General features: G+C 38.1%; 1 protein-coding gene across 1 annotated transcript in view; it reads left to right on the forward strand.

Annotated features, from left to right (window-relative positions):
* The window catches only part of HSD17B12 (hydroxysteroid 17-beta dehydrogenase 12), a 77,507-nt gene that overhangs the window by 42,585 nt on the left and 17,054 nt on the right, over window positions 1–17,868 (forward strand). Inside the window, exons 4-7 of the mRNA XM_044436695.1 lie at window positions 7,573–7,683; window positions 12,462–12,526; window positions 15,227–15,271; window positions 17,103–17,137. Coding sequence (XP_044292630.1) covers window positions 7,573–7,683; window positions 12,462–12,526; window positions 15,227–15,271; window positions 17,103–17,137 — 256 coding nt within the window. The remainder of the gene's footprint in view (window positions 1–7,572; window positions 7,684–12,461; window positions 12,527–15,226; window positions 15,272–17,102; window positions 17,138–17,868) is intronic.

The following is a 17,868-nucleotide window of genomic DNA, read 5'->3' on the forward strand; positions in this document are numbered from 1 at the left end:
CTATATAATAGTGGACTGGATAATTGTTGGGAGTGAGAAAGACGGCTGCTTTGGGCACTCATTCTCCAAGATGGCTGCTGACGGGTCTCCAGAAGAAGAATGGGGAGAGATGCAGGAGGGAACCTGGGTATATTGGGCCATCCTGAGACTCTCAGGTGAGAGAAGTGGAGACACTTCTCTCAAAGCCAGACTCCCCAGGTGGGCAGACAGTTTCTGGGAATAACCAAGATGCACAGTTGGAAGGAGGGGACTTAGAGCAGGGGAGTTTCTCAGACACAGGGCAGCCTGGTTCTTGATCCCATGATACATTGTCAGCAGAGGAGAGTGGCCCAATTAGAGGATCAGCATGTAGAGAGGAGGTGAGGTCATTTTCAGAAGACCCCTTTCAAAGGAATGGTGCCCAGGAATGCTCATAAGAATTCCTTGAGGAGAATACTAGATCGGGTTCAACAAGCAGCTCTGTGCCTGCTCAGAGTTTCATTCTGGGTGTTTTATGCTTTTGGTCACTAAAGAACATTTTGCAAGGAAATGTTTTGAATGTGTGAAGGAAGAACCTCAGCTCCCAACAATAGATCTTTGGTCTGATCCAGCAGAGTTACTCTTTTGTTCTTACTCCCTTTTGTGCTCATTTTGACATTCTTAGTAAGTGTTAGCAAATAGGTACAATTTTGTTACATAACTTCCTTTGAAATTTTATTTTAAAGATAACTTAATCTAGCTACTAATTGCCCTTTTCAAAAACTAATTCTACAAATAATGATTTTGAAGTGCAGCATTCAAGTCATAAGCATCTAGCTTCCAACCAGCTTTGCAATCCACTAGACTATATATATGGTGCAATCCTTGCAGGAACCTCTGGGCAGGTGTCTGCCTTTCAACAAGACTAAAAATAGCATTCATTATCATAAGCATGAGGAACACACGCAGATATGAGCAGCATCATGACAACCTTGTGGGAAAACTTTGAAGTGAACATAGTATCTTTCCTCTTGGTGTCAAATAATTCAAACTAATGCAAGTTACTTCAGTGAAATTTTTTTTTTCACCTATCAAAATCCATTTACAATAAAAGAAATTCCATATAACTGTTTTGAAATGGATAGAAGGGGAAATGATTCCTGTCTTTCCTTTTAAATGGAATTAAGATAGTTTTGTTGTATTATACCTGACAGGATAGAACATGAAAAATATATATCCTACATTTTATAAACCCTTTTTATCTAGGAAGGTGGTTTCTTTCTATATCTGAAGGTATGGACTATATCACAACTCTATGCTCTTCATCTTGCCAGAGTGATTTGGGAGGGTAAAGAGATTCCTCTACAGTTATGTATGGAATAAATAGTGTTGCAGTATTCATAAAAATAAAATCAGGTTTTAGTTTACATAAGAAACCTGTGGTGGATGGAAATGCATGTGAATACACAAGGGAACAAGAAGAGTTTAATGCTACCTGGATAGAGTCTGCATGGCAAAAGGTTGTGCATGAAAGAGCCCCCTTTTAAAAGTGGGGGGTCATTGATCTTTCATTCTTGTGCAACAATGCATTTGCTATTCTTTTCAAAACAGCCACTGATTTTTGCTGCGTAAGAACAAAAGAAAAGCCATGCTGGATCAAACTGAAAGTCCATCTAGTCCATCACTCTGTACATATGATGGCAAACTAGCTTCCCCAAGAACCTTCAAGCAGGATGGGTGCAAGACCTTCCCCTGCCCAAGTACCTCAGTAACTGGTGTATGCAGGCATGCCACCTCTGGTGGAAGAGGTAGAATACAGCCAGAAAAGCTCATAGCTACTGATAGTCTTCTCCCTCATGAATCTGCCGAATTTAAGCCACCCAGATTGGTGGTCATCCCTACGTCCTGTGGCAGCAAATTCCATAGTTTAACTACATGGTGTGTGAAGAAGTAATCTTATCTGTCCTAAACCTCCCACCATTCAGCTTCTTGGGATGACCTGGGTTCAAGTGTTATTCTCCCTTGCTACTTGTCTCCGCATTATTTTAAACACCTCTATCATGTCTCCCCTTACTCATCTTTTTTCTAAGCTGAACAGTCCCAGTTGTTGTAGCAGCTTCTCATAGGGGATCTGCTCCAATCCTCTGATCACTTTTTTGCTCTTCTGTGCACCTTTTCCAGTCATCAATGCCCTTTTTCAGGTAAGATGACCAGAATGTGCACAAGACTGTACATTGTATCAATTAATTTCACACACTATGGAATTACAATTTCCTTTAGCGAAGGAAATCATGTTACCTTTCCTTACTGTTCTGTCCTACAAGACTATTCCTTCCAGCAACTCTATGGATAGTAAGCACTTTTGTAACTATTCCTGCCTGCCCCTGTCAAAAGATGCAAAATGCTCCAAATTATCGAAGTCATTAGTTAAAACCTGGCTTTCCTGGGGTGGGAGACTTTCCCAGAGAAAAACAAATTTGGGAGAAAATTAAAAGATGCTTTCCCCCTTCACCCCCTTTTTTGGTGCTCACATAATTTTGTTACTTTAGGAATTTGTATAGGCTTTGTTAATAGCCAATTTAAAACTAACCTCTGCAATTTTGTGTTCTTGTCAATAAATATACTTTTAACATTAAAATAGCAAATGTGATAATTTTTAATCAAAAAATCAAGCTAGACATAATATGTTCGTTCCAGAGTAACTTCAAGTAGTTACTGAAGTATCTGGGTCATACTAGATAAGAAGCAGGACAAAGTGTGGGCTGAAGGAGACTGGAATGCTGCAGTTCTTCCTGTTTGAAGACTTGATTGGTGTGAAGTACAGGAAAATCTGGTTTGATGCCAGAGGTCTTGATCCTTCTGGCTTCCATATATATGACACCCAAATCAGTCAGGCTACTTCTTGTAGCTAGTACCATGGTTACAATCTTCAGAAGTAATTTCCCTATAGCAAAAGTTATACGCACATGTCTTAAATCAAGAAATACTTCAAGGTTAATAACTACAACCATGTCAGAGATCAGCTGAACAATAGTGTCTCAAGTGAGGATCTTTGCAATGCAGAATACAAGGCATAGTCAAAGCTCACAATACATCTAGGCAAGGTAACATTCCAAGAAATTTAAGACATGGCTCAAGAGCAAGTTACATAATAGAACACACACACTGGGAGAAAGAAGATCAGTCCAACAGTAGAGTCTTAATTGGAATCTTTATGGGATGCACAACAGATCAAAGATCATGGTAAATCCAAGCTAGAAAGATTAAGCTGGAGATATTTCTTTCTGCCTCTCTTGTCCAGCTCATGCAGGTTAAGTTCAGGTTTCAAAGTAACAGGAAGATAGAAGTCTTTAACAGTAAATAAATTCTCTTTTAGGGCCTCTATACTACATCCTAGACTGGTTTTAAAAAATCTAGGGGTTGGAATGTCCTAAGACATTTAAAAATGCTTGAGTCCAAACAAAGAAGTGAAGATGTTTTTTCTAGAATAATTATTATTACATTACATTTTTATAATGCCCAGAGCCAAAACTCCCTGGGCGGTTCACAACATTGAAGTTGCCCATCCATATCGCAATCAGGTCCTACCTGCTTGGCTTCCAAGATTAGGCACGATTAAGCACTTTAGGCTATGAAGAAGTTATATGGAATTATATTCCATGGAAGGTTCTTAATGATACAAGATTAAAACAAACAAGGATACAGTTCTGATGTAGAGTCTAGGTGACGAGTGCTGTGAGCTGTTTAGACGGTGGAAACTCCAAACAGGAAAGATTTTGCACTGTAAAGATGAGAGTGTTCCTAATGAAGGCCCTGGTTTAAATGCTAGGGTAGTGCTATTAAAGCTCTCTTTCTGAGTATCTAACTTATAGGAGACCCTAGCCTGTAAATCAGATATACATAGAAGAAAGAAGGCATTTCTGTAGTGGTTTCTGTTTTTTACATTCCCCAAAAACAGATTTGAAAACAGCTTCCTTTCCTGAAGCCTTATTGGTTCTCAGAGAAAGGCTATCCACTTTCTTAGCTGTAGCTATGTTGTTCAAGGTCAAAATTTGCAGCTGGACAGGAGTGTTCTACCTCCCTGGCATTTTCCCCTTTGAAGAAACCAGGCAGAAATGCTGTCACCATTCTGACATTCCCTCTCCTGCTCAGGCCCAAATAAGCCTCCCCTCCTTGAAATTAGATGGAAAACTAAGTAAATATTAACTTTTAGGCTTATAGCTTTTCATGGTTTGACTGGGTCTCCAATCAACCTATTTCAGATCTGAATCCTTGGCTCTACAGCATACCTTGGCTCGGGATTTTTTTTTTCTTCTTGCAGTACTCTTGTAATTTTCCTGGCCAAACAATAGATAAATCATGCATTAATAAATGGCAGAAATGTTTTTGCAGTTCATATACCCTTTCCCCCTCAAAATCTTCTATTCTTTCTAGTAAAAGTAATCCAAGTCTTCATAATGAATAAATGCCAAAGCTTGGAAGTAATGCTCATTGATACATTTTTCTGCTAAGACACTGACTGCAAGGTTCAGTTGTGAGTGTGTAGCAATAGAGCAGATATAGCTAAAAATAGCAGGCCTCCACCTCCCTTTACAGAGATGTTGAACTTGATTTCCTTCTGACGTGATCACAAGACCACTGCTGCAGTAGGGACTTAATGCTATTTACGTCGTTATTTTGCATAGCAGCATATCCCTGGGGATTTTTAAACAATGCAGCTGTTTCTGAAAGATGAAGTAGGAGGAAAATTCTTGCATCTGCTATTAGGAAGAAGGGAAGGAAGAAGTAACTGAATACAATTAGGTTTACAATTATACATAAATGGATAAGCAATCTTTATGAGGAGCCAGGTTAGAGAAACCTAGAAATATGTCTACTTTTGTGAATAGTATTTTCTTATGAACTGATTACTAATTATACCTCACTGGAAATATTTGTGCCTTCCAGCTTCTATTTATACATTTGTCCTGAATAATATATATTGTGCAGAACAGTTGTATTCTCATTTTCAGGTACTACTGATTGTATTCAACAGTTGCATGCCCAGATCTTTCATTTTTCTGACTCCCTCTAAAAAGTCTGTGGAAAACTGGGCGCCACTCTTGTACCGTATGAGCTGAATTTTGAGGAGTAGGAGGGGGAAGGTAAGGTGGTCAAACAACTATGACAACTTTGAAGGCAAAAAGACAAGAATATTAGGCAGGGGTTTTTGGAGTGGTATTACATAGTCAGCACAATGAGAGGTGAATCATTTTGGCAGCAGAGGTCTAGATAGATGTGAAAGAACTGAGGAGATAGTGAAAAATTTGCACTAATCAAATTGGAGGATGACGAGAGTGTTAATCATCTGAACGTATGTTAGAGTGTTCTAACCCTCAAAAGTTTGTCACCAGATATTTGTTAACCTGTTGCAACAATAAATACATTGTGTAGCAGCTGAAATAATGGCATAGAGTTCTAGAATATGAAGCATAGGTTTTGCTCTTTTTGAAGTTGGCTTGATTCAAACAAACCGCAGGTAAGGTTTACCAGAGTTTATCAGGTTCAGATGGCATAGCAGCTTGTGGCTAACCAGAAGTAGAAGCTAAAATGTCTGAACCTTTTCTCACAGCAGTGCAAGAGGCACGAAATTATGCACAGTCTTGAAATGCTAAACTTTAGTTTAGAAGTGCATTCAATTTGTTTTTGTAATATCAATAAAGGGGGGATTAAACAAACCTGGGGATGGGTGGAGTATGGGAAACTACGAAAGGAATCAGTAGTAAAACTAGATGGTGATGCTTTGTGTGAAAAGTTTAAGAGGAAGGCTTAAAAGGAAATACAATTGTAGTCTTGAATAACAAAGCTTGATAATGTAGTGAGGCATCCAGTCAGAAAACTTGCAGTCTTGTACAGGAGAGGATGGAGGGAGAAAGATCTTGAATAGGAGTAGAACTGTTTTAAGAGTATATTGCGGGACTGAAAGCCACAACATTTGATGAGATAATTCAGTGCATGTAGAGATAATACTAGCAGGAATCTAAGATCAGTTTTCTTGAGAGGCATCCAGTGGAGACAGAAAGAAAGCAAAGAATTCCTGTAGTAGATGGTTAACAATGATTTGGGAAGGAAGAGAACTCAGTGAGCACAATTTCTCCATGGCCTAAAACATGGCCTAAGCTCCAAGGGCAGCTTAGTTTTTTTTAGTTGGTTCAATCTCATTGTGTTTTGGGTTGGCTAGATTATTCACTTGAGAGATTTAGAAGGGGGTTAACTTGTGTGACTGCAGTTGTGTCAAATTCTTCAATTTGTGAAGTGGGAATAATTGTTTTTCCACACATGACATGTTAACTATAAAGCTCCATAGGCAGTTTTCCAAGGCCTAAATTTTCTCTATGATACAACCTGAACAATGTTGAAGTCTGAAATTGTATGGAGGACTTAATATGTGACATACTGGGCTGTTTTGAATGCAGCTCTAAACCAAAGCTTAGCATTTCAAGGATGAGCCGACCATCCTACCTGTGGCACAGCTGTGAAGAGAAATTCGGGAGCTTTAGATTCTATTTCTGATTAACCACAGGATGCCGTGTCATATGAACCTAACAAACTGGTTAATTTTATTTGTGGTTAGTTTGAAACAAAGCAACCTCAAACCATTGTTTATGGTTTACTTATTTCTGCAAAGGTTGGATGACAAAGCAAGCTGTAGTTAATCTAAAATGGGAGCAGAAGCTTCTGTTCTCATTATCTGTGTTAGAAGAGAATGAAACATGCAAACAACATTTTTGGAGCCACACACTTAACAAAATTACTGCTAGAAGTACAACTGTGTATGGGAGGGTTAAGCAGCTCAGTGCTGTGCAGAAATTCTGAGTACAAACGTCATAGTCTCTTACTATTGGGCATGCTGTCTGAGACTGATGGGTGAAGAGGCCAAATCATCTGGAGGACACTCAACCAGTTTATTACACAGGCACAGACAGCTGGTATTTGGGAATGTGCTGAGTCTTTCCTTGGATCCTGCATGTAGCCTAGAAATAATTAAGCTACATCGGGTGGATGAGTGTTGGGTCTTTCTGTTACATTCTTTGTTATCCAAGAGAAATAAATATACCAGGAAACAACTTTCCCTTGTCAAAACACCAGAATATTTTGCTCTTTAGCACTGTTAAAAAAAGAAATAAACTTTGGACATACATTCCTCCTTTGCACCATATGTATGCTGGGACTGATTTGGTTCCATATGACAAGTGAATCATTTAAAGCTGGTTTTAATGAAAAATAGCTAGGTAAGAACAACTATCTATTAGATAACTTTAAATAACTATTATGTGTTGATATAAATTGTAGGTTTGATGGATCAGATCCTTAACAGAAGAAGTCTGAATTTTATAGTAAATCCTCTTAGCTAATACTCTTCTGTTTAAAGAAGCAAAGTTACAGTGTTCAATCCAATTTTTAAATAAAAAAATGCATACATTGCAAGAACATATTCTGCTGTCTGATGAAAGTGAAGATTTGTCATGGTGGTATGCTTCAATAACTTTCAGCATTTGCTGTTACAACTTGGTGTTCTGTATTAATAAGACAAAATAGTCCATGCTTACTGTGTATGCGTGTGCTTTATTTCAGCGGAGAAATTCAAGGTGGAAACAAAAACTATTACTGCTGACTTTGGAGACCGAGAAGCTATTTACCATAACATAAAAGCAGGCCTGGAAGGCCTTGAAATTGGCATCCTAGGTTTGTATCTTCCTCTATTTCATTTTCCTTGCTATTATTTTCTAGAAAGCTAGCCTCCAAAGGAGTACATAAATTGTGCATTTCAATAACATCAGCAAATGTTCAAAAAAAGTTTGAAATCTTGAGGCTGCACAAAAGCTTCTGTTCCTAAGTGGAAAACTTCACTCTTAGTAGTCTACCTTGTATCCTTCATGCTTTAAAGTTCTGTCTAGGTTATGGTTATTTGTTTAATTAATTTCTGTACTGGCCATTAATCAACACAACTCTCTGGTGATTTACATAAAGTGCGCAAATAAAAACAATAAATTGAAATCAAAGAAATGATACTAAAATAGCAACAGTATATAATGCACCTCCAGTGGTAATGCTCAAATTAATCTAAGGCACAGCAGTGATGACATATAGTAACATGTAATATAGATAAAATATAAATATTTTTAAAATAATAAAATGTATTAATTGTTAAAATACTGGATGAATTAAAAGGTTTTTACAGGGTGCCAGAAGGAATAAAGACAGGGTGCCAGACACATATCCTTGGGGAGCTGATTCCCTAATCAGAGTGCCACCACCAGAAAAGCCCTTCGGCTCTCTTGAGAACAACCTCAGACAATGACCTCGTGGTCCAGATAGGCACATACGGGAAGAGGCATGCCTTTAGATAACCTGGCTCCAAACCATATAGTGCTTTATTGATGTAACCCTTTTATCAGGCCCAGACTTCAACTGGTATGCAGTATGGAGTTCAAAGAAGACTGGCATAATGTGTTCTTATGAGTAAGTCCACATCAGCAGTTTTGATGTCCTATTCTAAACCAACTAAAGTTTCCAGACAGACCATAATCCAGAGCATAGGGCACTGTTGTGAGGCTCTGCCTGTCCAGGTAGGGTCATAGTTGATAAAGTAGCCTAAGCTGATAGAAGGTGCTGCAGGCCACCTTTAACTCTACTGACAGTTCAGGGTCCAGAAGTACCCCTAAACTGCAAACCCTTTCCTCTTGGGGGAATGCAGCCCCATCCAGGACAGGTTTAATGTCATCCGACTGGACAAACACCCCCCCTCCTCAGTAGTTGCAGTAGTTTTCCTGTATCTTCTAACAGGTAGAAAATTCAAAAAACGGAGGTTAAAATAGCTAACATCTAACTCTGTGCTTCCTCTTCCAATCCCCCCCCCCACCTTCATGCGTGTATGATTGCTTAAATATGGGTAATCTGTGCATCTTCCAGTTATTTTCCCCTTCATAGTCAGATATGAGTAGTCTTGTGGAGTGGATCAAATTACTGCTTTCTGTTATAAAAAGCTTTCTTTCTCTCCAAGGTGTTTTATCTCACATCTGGCAAGAAATATCAACTTCTGAATATTAAGTATTTTGACACAGAGGTTCAGAAAAGCCTGGAAATGATTAATTGTTGCATTTAAGTCTACAACCATAGAAATAATTTGTTTGAGCGATAGTAAACTGGTCTAGATTGCTCACTAACTAGAAGACAGGCAGTGAAAGTAATTTGAACTTATTGATGCTTCCTTCAGTAGGAAGGAAACAGAAGCATCAATAGTCTATCCTCTGCCCATCAGTATTGCCTCTACCCATCCACCATAAAATCCCTGAAGGAAGGAGAGTACCCTCTACTTATATCAGCTATAATCAATTTGCATATTTTCCACTCCACTCTGTCTTTTTTACATTGGGCTGAGTTATATATTCCATTAGTTGTCTGCTTTGATAAAACACTGGCGAACTACTGTGGTGGGGTAGACTGCTGGGCTTGGATTGGGGAGACTTGAGTTTGAATGCCTGTTTAGTTACCCTTTGGTGATCTTAGAGCAATTAACTAATGTAGTAGTAAATGTAAAATGGGATAACTCCCATGCAAGCAGTTCTGACATCCTTAGATGCTGGGAGGAATAGAAATGTAGGAGATAATAGATGGTGACTTAGTTTAGACAATTAAAGAGCCCATGATTTCTTAATCATGGATTGTTTGTAAGCAGTTGGGAGCAAGCAAACATGCTGACTCCCACCTGCTTTTGCTTTGTTAAACATCCCAGTATGCCTCCTCCATAGCTGAGTTGTTTACCATGATGCTTGAACTGAGAACTCTGTTGTTGAAGGAGAAGCTACCACAAGGTTGTGCCCATGTTTTGTAGTTAGACTAAAATTCTGATTTGTTTGTTCTTCAACAAGCCTGGAGTTCTGGCTTTAGACACCACGGTGAACAACCCAGGAATGGGCCAGGTGTTGTTTAGCAAAGCAGAATTGAAAGGGCAGGAGCCAGTACCCTAACTTGTGCATGCTCACAAAAAACCCATGGTTTGTGGACATGTTCTGCTTACTAGTGGTTAGCACTGAAGTCATAAAAGTGTCAGTTTGGAGAAGGAAAAAAGTGCTATTGGGTCAATGAAATTTGGCCATGCTTGCTGTGTAAAAGGTTATAGAATCATAGAGTTGGAAGGGACCATGGAGGCCATTGGAAACAACCCTCTGCTATTGCAGGACATCAGTTTAAACCATCCCACTCAGATGGCTGTCCAGCTTTGCCTTGAATGTCTCTAGTGTGGGAGAGCTCACAACCTCTCTAGGCAACTGGTACACTGTTGTATTGTTCTGACAATGAGGAATCTTTTCCTGATATCTAGCCTGAATCTGGGTTGTCATAATTTGAATTGATTATTGCATGTCCTACACTCTGGTATCATCAAGAAGAGATCTTGACCTTCCTCTTCTGACAGCCTTTGAGGTACTTAAAGAGGAATATAATGCCCCTCCTCAGTCTTCTCTTAAGGCTGTACATGTCCAATTCTCTCAGTCTCCTCATAGGGCAGTTTTTCCAAACCCTGAGTAATTTGTGTTGCCCTCCTCTGGACCCTTTCTAATTTTCCTGCATCTTTCTTAAATCTTGGTGCCCAGTATTTACACAGTATTCCAGATGAGGTCTGACTAGTGAGGAGTATAGGAGATTTACTACTTCTCATGATTTGGAAGTAATACTTCTAGTAATGCATCCCAAAATAGCATTTGCCCTTTTTGTAGCAACATTGCATTGTTGGCTCATTGTTTGGCCTGTTGTCCACAATAACTCCAAGGTCTTTTTCTTTTTCAGTTCTGTTGAACCACGTATTCCCCATCTTGTATCAATGCATTTAGTTTCTTTTTCCTAGGTGAAGGACTTGGTCCTTTGTTTGATCTGTGGCATTTCCAAGAAAAGACTGGGAGAAACTCCCTTCTGAACCCTGGAGAGCTGTTGCCAGTCACTGTAGTCAATACTTAGCTACATATTACTTAAGGAAACATGATACTTCTTTTTCTATATTGAATTTAAAATTATTTGCCATGACTTGTTCTTGTTTAGTTTTTTCTTAATCTGTTTGAAAGGAAGGACAACTAGTAACCCCCGTTCCACTTTAGCTATATATCACTTAGCTCCGGGGTATGTTGAGTCCTGGTTTAATCTGATGATGTTATCATGTTTAAAATTTTATTTATTTATTTATTATATTTAAAACTTTTATATCCTTCTCTTCACAGTGTCTTGGGTGGTGATAAAAATTATTTTTTGCCCTAGGCAAGTTCTCAGACTATAAATATAGATGAAAAAAATTATATAATTAATTTGTATTTAGCCATTCACATGTACATTTTATATAGTGTCTGGAAGTTTTTCTTGAGTTGCTGGAGGGTATAAACTTAAGTGGAAGATCTGATAATAAAACATGGCAAGTATATAATACATATTGAACAATAAAGTTTAACCTATGTTCAGTGGGTGTTATGTTTTGCCATTGATTGGCTGGGTGGTGGGAAACAATTTCACAGATCTGAAGAGTGTCAGATCAACTTGCAGAATGTTAGATTCAATGAATCTCTGTATAACAGGCATCTAAATAGCATGGAGGCAAAACAGAAACTTTTTTCAAAAATGGTTGATGAAAACAGGACATTTAATATGGTAATCTTGGCATTAATGCACTCTATCTTCATCATTCCTTAAAATTCTTCCCCCACTGCTGTCAAAAAGCTAGTAAACTCTGTGCTGGTTTATGCTGCCATCTAATGTTCTGATGATTTGCAAGTATATTTTTCCTTCATAGATACTTCTTTATTTCTTAGATTATTCTTTCTGAAATAGATATCTGCTTTTTCAGAAACCTTCTAACAAACAGAAGTACAACGAATACTGTGCCGCAATTCAGGATCAGCACTTTAAAATATTAAATGCTAATTATCTTGTGTACATATGTAAAATGTAGTATATGAGCATTCTTTAAGTAATGGCTGTTTCCTGGGCTGCTTATTCATTTGCATGCTGCATATATTTTAGTTTTAGTTACTTCCTAATCATGATTCTCTGGTGTCTTCAAAAGATGATAGCTAGAGTGAAAGTTTGTACGTAATAGAAGTAGCTGCACCTGACAAATATCTGATGGGCTGGCACAGGAGGTTTTCCTCCTTTATTTCCTCGCATTTAGCAAGAAATTGATACTCTGCGATTGCATTAATGAAAATTACTTACATTTTGCAGTTTGGTGATAGTTTTCAAATGATACAGACTCTTTTGTCAGACATAATCAGAACTTGTGATGTGGAATAACAGACAATTCATTCAGAACTTGCGATGTGAAATAACTGAAAATTCATTTGGGGGTTATGAGTAGTTTATAGCACAAGTACAGATATCAAAAGCATGAAGCTAATGTTAACAGTTAAACATGTTATAAAATCTTAATTTCACTGTCATAGCTTCAGTGAACATATTCAAACAAAGTATGTTTGTTTCAGTAAACAACGTGGGTGTTTCATATAATTATCCTGAATACTTCCTTGAGATCCCTGACCTAGATAAAGTAAGTATTGTCCTCTTCTTTCAAGTATTAAGACACACTTGTAGACATCAAGCACCAGATTTGATAAGTTAACTTAATCATGGTTAAAATAATTTGATAGTGAAAGTAACTGTGTTTTCCATATATTAACTGACTAGTATAATAACTAATGGGAATTCAAAGGATTCCAGTTGTGTTCCCATTCCCAAAAATTGACTGAATGCCTGTTTTTTTAGAGTAGTTAAACAAGTGTCTTCTTAATTTGTAGGAACCTTTACTTTGATACCATGACACATTTCAAAGAAATTAAATTAAGCCTACAACGTTAGTATTTGAAAGTAAAAATTGGAAATTGCTCAGTTGTTGATTTTGTTGCTGTTTAAATTATCATTATTACCTTAACTGCACTTAAAGCTTCATCCAAATTCATGCAAGATGAATGACACGAGCAATCCCATATAAAATATACTAAAATGAGTTAAAGTGAGTAAAATTATGCTATACCATCCTGTCAAGTTGAGATGTGTGATGGGCAAAATTTCTGTACAACCTTCAGTTTTCCTTCGCAAAGGCTGAAATCAGCTACATTATTTTCTTTAAAAATGACCAATGGATGGGCTTATTTTTAGTTAATCAGTTTTGAAGCGGAATTGTTACATACCAAATCAAGAATTATGAATGAACAGGATAGGCTAACAGGAGGGAATTGTTCTTCAGCCTTCATTAAAATGTATTTGGAAAAAACTTTATCTTAAATTTGTGGCAAACATTGTGATTTACTTACTTTTTTATTCCAGGACAAGAAATTATGCATTTAAATAACACATCTAATTGTGACCTTGTTTTTCTTTTACTCTCCCTCCTCTACTTTTAATGTCATTTTGTCTGTCTACCTCAGCATTTTTCCTGACACTCTTCTTCTCACTCCTCTTAAATTGATTACCAGAGAACTCCCTTTATGGGCATCTCCCTCGTGTCTATCCATATTTCTTCAGATGTGGCACTTTTAATTTTCCATGTACAGAGAAAATTGCCTTTTAAAGAACTGTACTTTGGGTGGGGAGGGAAAAATAGTGGGTCACTCTGTTTTGTAATGAAAAGATCTAGTTTTATATTGAAATTGAAATTTTAGTTTGACATCACCCATTTGGCTCTTCTAGAAGTAGTGATTATTATTATCTTGAGGAGTAATTCTTATTCGGTGACTGACACCAAGCTTTAAGTATCTTTAAACCTACGGAGACTTTAGGCAACATGGGAGTCTCTGCTCAGTACAAACCTGAATGTGGGGGGGGGGGCAAGACTGATAATAATTTACACATGTGAAATAATGTCTACACTTTCAGATACAGGTATATAGAATTGGAGTCTTGATCACTTTTTTTGGAGGGGGGAGGGGCTTCATCAAACTATTTCTATTCAGTTTACCAAAATCTATATGTGAGTTGTCACTTTTCATTCAAGTAGCTGGGTATCATTTATTTGTAGGTGATTTTTATGTCCAAGGTGTTTCCCTTATTCAGAATCAAGATATTTAGCACTGATCTACCTAAATATTCCTAATATGTGTGCATAAAGATTTATCTGCATATATTGGACAGATTAGCCAAGTTTTACACAAGCTGTAAACAGAACTTCCAGGAATCAAATACAACAACTGATTATAGGGATGTATTTATCATGTGTCCGAGTATTAAGTGGCAGTACTGTTGCTGTTTCACTTAAGGAAGTAAGTAGTTGAGCAATTTGTAACAGCATTGTTCTTCTTACAGCACCTTAAAAAGTACCTGACACTAACTAGAGCCCCATTTTTGTGCACTTGTTCTGTATTTAGATATATTTGATAGTTTGTGTGTACTTCTTCTGTATTTAAATATATTTAATAGTCTGATAGTTTTTCCCAGCCTAGTGCCCTCCAGATATTTTGGGTACAAATCCCCACATTCCTCACCAATGCTGACAAGTGCTGATGTGAGTTGGACTGTAACATCTGGAAGAACACTGGCTTGGTGAAAGCTGGTTTTAGTAAACAAACATAATCTTTAATTTGCCCAGTATTCTGTTACACTGAAAGAGGTAAGGGTACACTCCTGTAGCCTGACATTGTCTGGGGAAGAGGCATAGGATTCTGAAAAATCCTGTGGTTCTGTTACTTTGCTGCTGGAATTTATCCTTACAATTGGTGCAGAAAGAACCATGCCAGCTGCCTCTCTGAAAGGGCAAATGTTCCTTGGAGGAAGGGAAAAGGGGCAATAACGGGAGATGGCTGGTGTCCTCACTTTATGCAAATTACTTTTTGTACTCAATCATCTTTCCATCCCATTCTATGGTGCTTTACCTAAATAAAATGCCTGGGACAAGGCATGATGGCAGCAGAGTTTACTACATGTAAGCCTCTGAGTTCCTAGGCTTCTGTGCATTGAACTCAAGGAGCATTTGGTTGTTAGTTATACCATGATTATTAGAGGTAAGGTACCTCTTACCTCTAGTTAGTTATACCATGACTTATTTATACCATGTTATACCATGATTAGTTAGTTATGTGGGGGGCTTAGTTATACCATGATTATTAGAGGTAAGGTACTCTCATATCTGCATATTACTTCATCTTTTTGGATCTTTTGTGTTGAATACTGTGTATAAAAGCATATAGTTAATTCCTTATTTTAAGTGTTGAATTTAAAAATGAGATGCACTAGTCACCTCCTTTTCCTCTTTCAGACAATTGACCACATGATTAACGTTAATGTCATATCTATGTGCAAGGTAAGTGCTACTTTGGGATGCAATAGCATGTATCTTTTTGCCAGTGTAAAATACTTGTCTTAAAAGATCTGTATACAGCATGGTTTTCTTATAGCAGGCACACGTATACATGGCCATTTTATCTGAATTACAGCTGCTTCCATGTAGAGCTTCTGCAAAAGTTCATTTTCTCTGGAAGCCTCTAAAAACTACTCTGCAGCTGTTTCATTGTAGCTCTTGCCCATAGAAGAAAAGCTGAGTTGCCCTTGAACTGTGTTATACTGTCAACCTGTTTGAGCCTTACCTGGAAAACAGGTGTGCAGTGGTGACTGGTGGCAACAGCGCCAGCATTCCTTTTTTTGCTTTGCAAAAAGAACATGGAGGAAACTTACAGGGACTGCAAGGTTTGAAATTGAAGGTTTGAATGGCCTTCCCCAAGCCATTGTATCCTCTCATGCTCTTAGAGCCCTTATATTTGCAGTGTGTATAATTTTCTCCCCCTTTCTTTATCCATTCCCTGACAGGCCATTAATTGTATCTGAATAGTTCAGACAGGACAACTTGTGTTATCTGTATAAAATCTCGCATTGTTATCTGATAGGACACATACTGCTGTTCACATGCTGTGGTCTGGCAATTTGATCAGATCTTTATCCAGATTGCAGTGTCTCTGCAAAACCTACTTCTGGCAATCTTTAGAGCTAGGCTAGCATTTTAGCAGACAGAACATCCCCAGTGCATCATCTCAGAGAGCTGTGGCTCCCATCTTACAAGTCGGTGTGTTTTGATTGCAACAACAGCATTATTTAGGACTTTCTCCCACTTTTTCTGGAGTTTAGCTCATCCTGTGTAAAAATATTTTCCTGAGTGTTTTTCTAATGATTTTTATTGATGCACAGTTTCTGTCCCACTGTGTTTAGTTTTTCTCTGTCACATACCTGCAAAGTATATCACCCTCCATGCTTCAGGGCCTGTGGCTCTGAAAGCAGTGTCATTTTGCAAGGCTTAGAAGTGGACTACTTACTTCTGATGGAGATATGCTGTATTTTCTTTGCTTGGGAAAATGGCACATCATTGAATCTCATCACCACTGTCAGATAAAACAAGTGTTTGCAGTGCTCACATTAGTCTTTCTCTGGGCCTTCTACAATCTCAGAGCTGTGTTGTTGATATCCACTGATATGGAGCAGATTTTTAAATGTTACAACAGTGAGACCAATATATGCAACCTATACTTTCTGGGGCTGTGTTGCCAGGCTACTTGGATCAATTATTTAAGTTCCCTACAGTTTTAGGTTTCCTAAATTGAGAGTACACCTGAGCACTGTACATAACTTAAATGGTAACTCCTATACTCGCTGGAACACTGCTACTGTTGCTTACCATAACTAGCTAGCCAGGGCTTATAGAAGGGGATAAACCAGAGAAGCACTATACTGAGGACTACCTGAAATCTGGAGCATGAATTGGACAAAAGCCATTTTTTAATTCTCTTGAAAAGTGCATTTTTAATTCTAATTTTGCAGTCTAGTCCAGATATATCCGAGTTCAAAAAATAGGCTTTAATAGGCTTTACAGCAATGCAAGATGGAAATAAGGATACACAGCAGTCTGTTCTCCAAGAGTAGAAGAGTTCATCTGATTCACTGAACATGCTTTGTGGAAGAACCAAGTTACACAGGCAGAATAAAAATATGTTGCTTCCACACAAATGAAGGCCTTCAATTCTCCTAGAGTATTTTGAGGTGAAGAGGGGTCACTGCCTTATGAGGGGGCAGAGAGAGGTTTCCCTCAGTCTTGTGTTTGCATACTACTCAATCACCAGGGGTTCTTTCTTATTTATTTTTTTCAGATGACACAATTGGTGCTGCCCGGCATGCTGGAAAGGTGAGTCACGCAAACACTATCCAGACAGTCATCATTATTTATAGGGGAGAATCCTTTCTTTGGAAAATTCATTACTATGACTAATCACCCTGGCCTCCATGTTTTAGTGGCAATGTAATGCTGTGTGAGTCATGGTTTTGGGTGCATGAATCATCAGATGGTGGAAGCCTAGCTCCACTTGATTCTCTTTTTTATTTTCTCTCTCCCCATTACTGTTGTGGTGATTTCTTTTTAAAATGGAATTAAAAAGCCCAACTGACTCATCGGTGCAAACTGAACAACCTGCTATTTTGTGGGGGTGGCCATGGTTGCTGGGATCTTCCTGGGAATAACCTTCTTAAATCCATGTGTGAGAGTCACTGGAAGCAGAATGGTTATAGAAAAGGAGCTCTAGTTATATGGCAAATGGAAGAAAGTATGTGAATAAAGGTTTTCTGGAATAGCATGCCCCATAATATCATCCTTTCAGTGCTAGTCATCTGCAATGCTAGTGTAGCTAGGCAGATAGAGTTCTTGTTATGATTTCCCATTCAATTAACTGTTCCATGAGATTAGTGATTCTTCTGAAAATATAAAACTTCCACTTCCTTTGTTCCTTTAGGGTGGGCAAAAAGAATGGATGGAAAACACTCCCTGCTACCAATATTTTTCTACTTCTGTCTAGTATCTTTGCAGCATAATGCTTTGTTCGAATGTCTCCCAGTTCTCAAGACACTCCTTCAGGGGCTGCT

Source organism: Varanus komodoensis, unplaced genomic scaffold, assembly GCF_004798865.1.
Source record: "Varanus komodoensis strain SLA01 unplaced genomic scaffold, ASM479886v1 scaffold3, whole genome shotgun sequence".
NCBI lineage: Eukaryota > Metazoa > Chordata > Lepidosauria > Squamata > Varanidae > Varanus > Varanus komodoensis.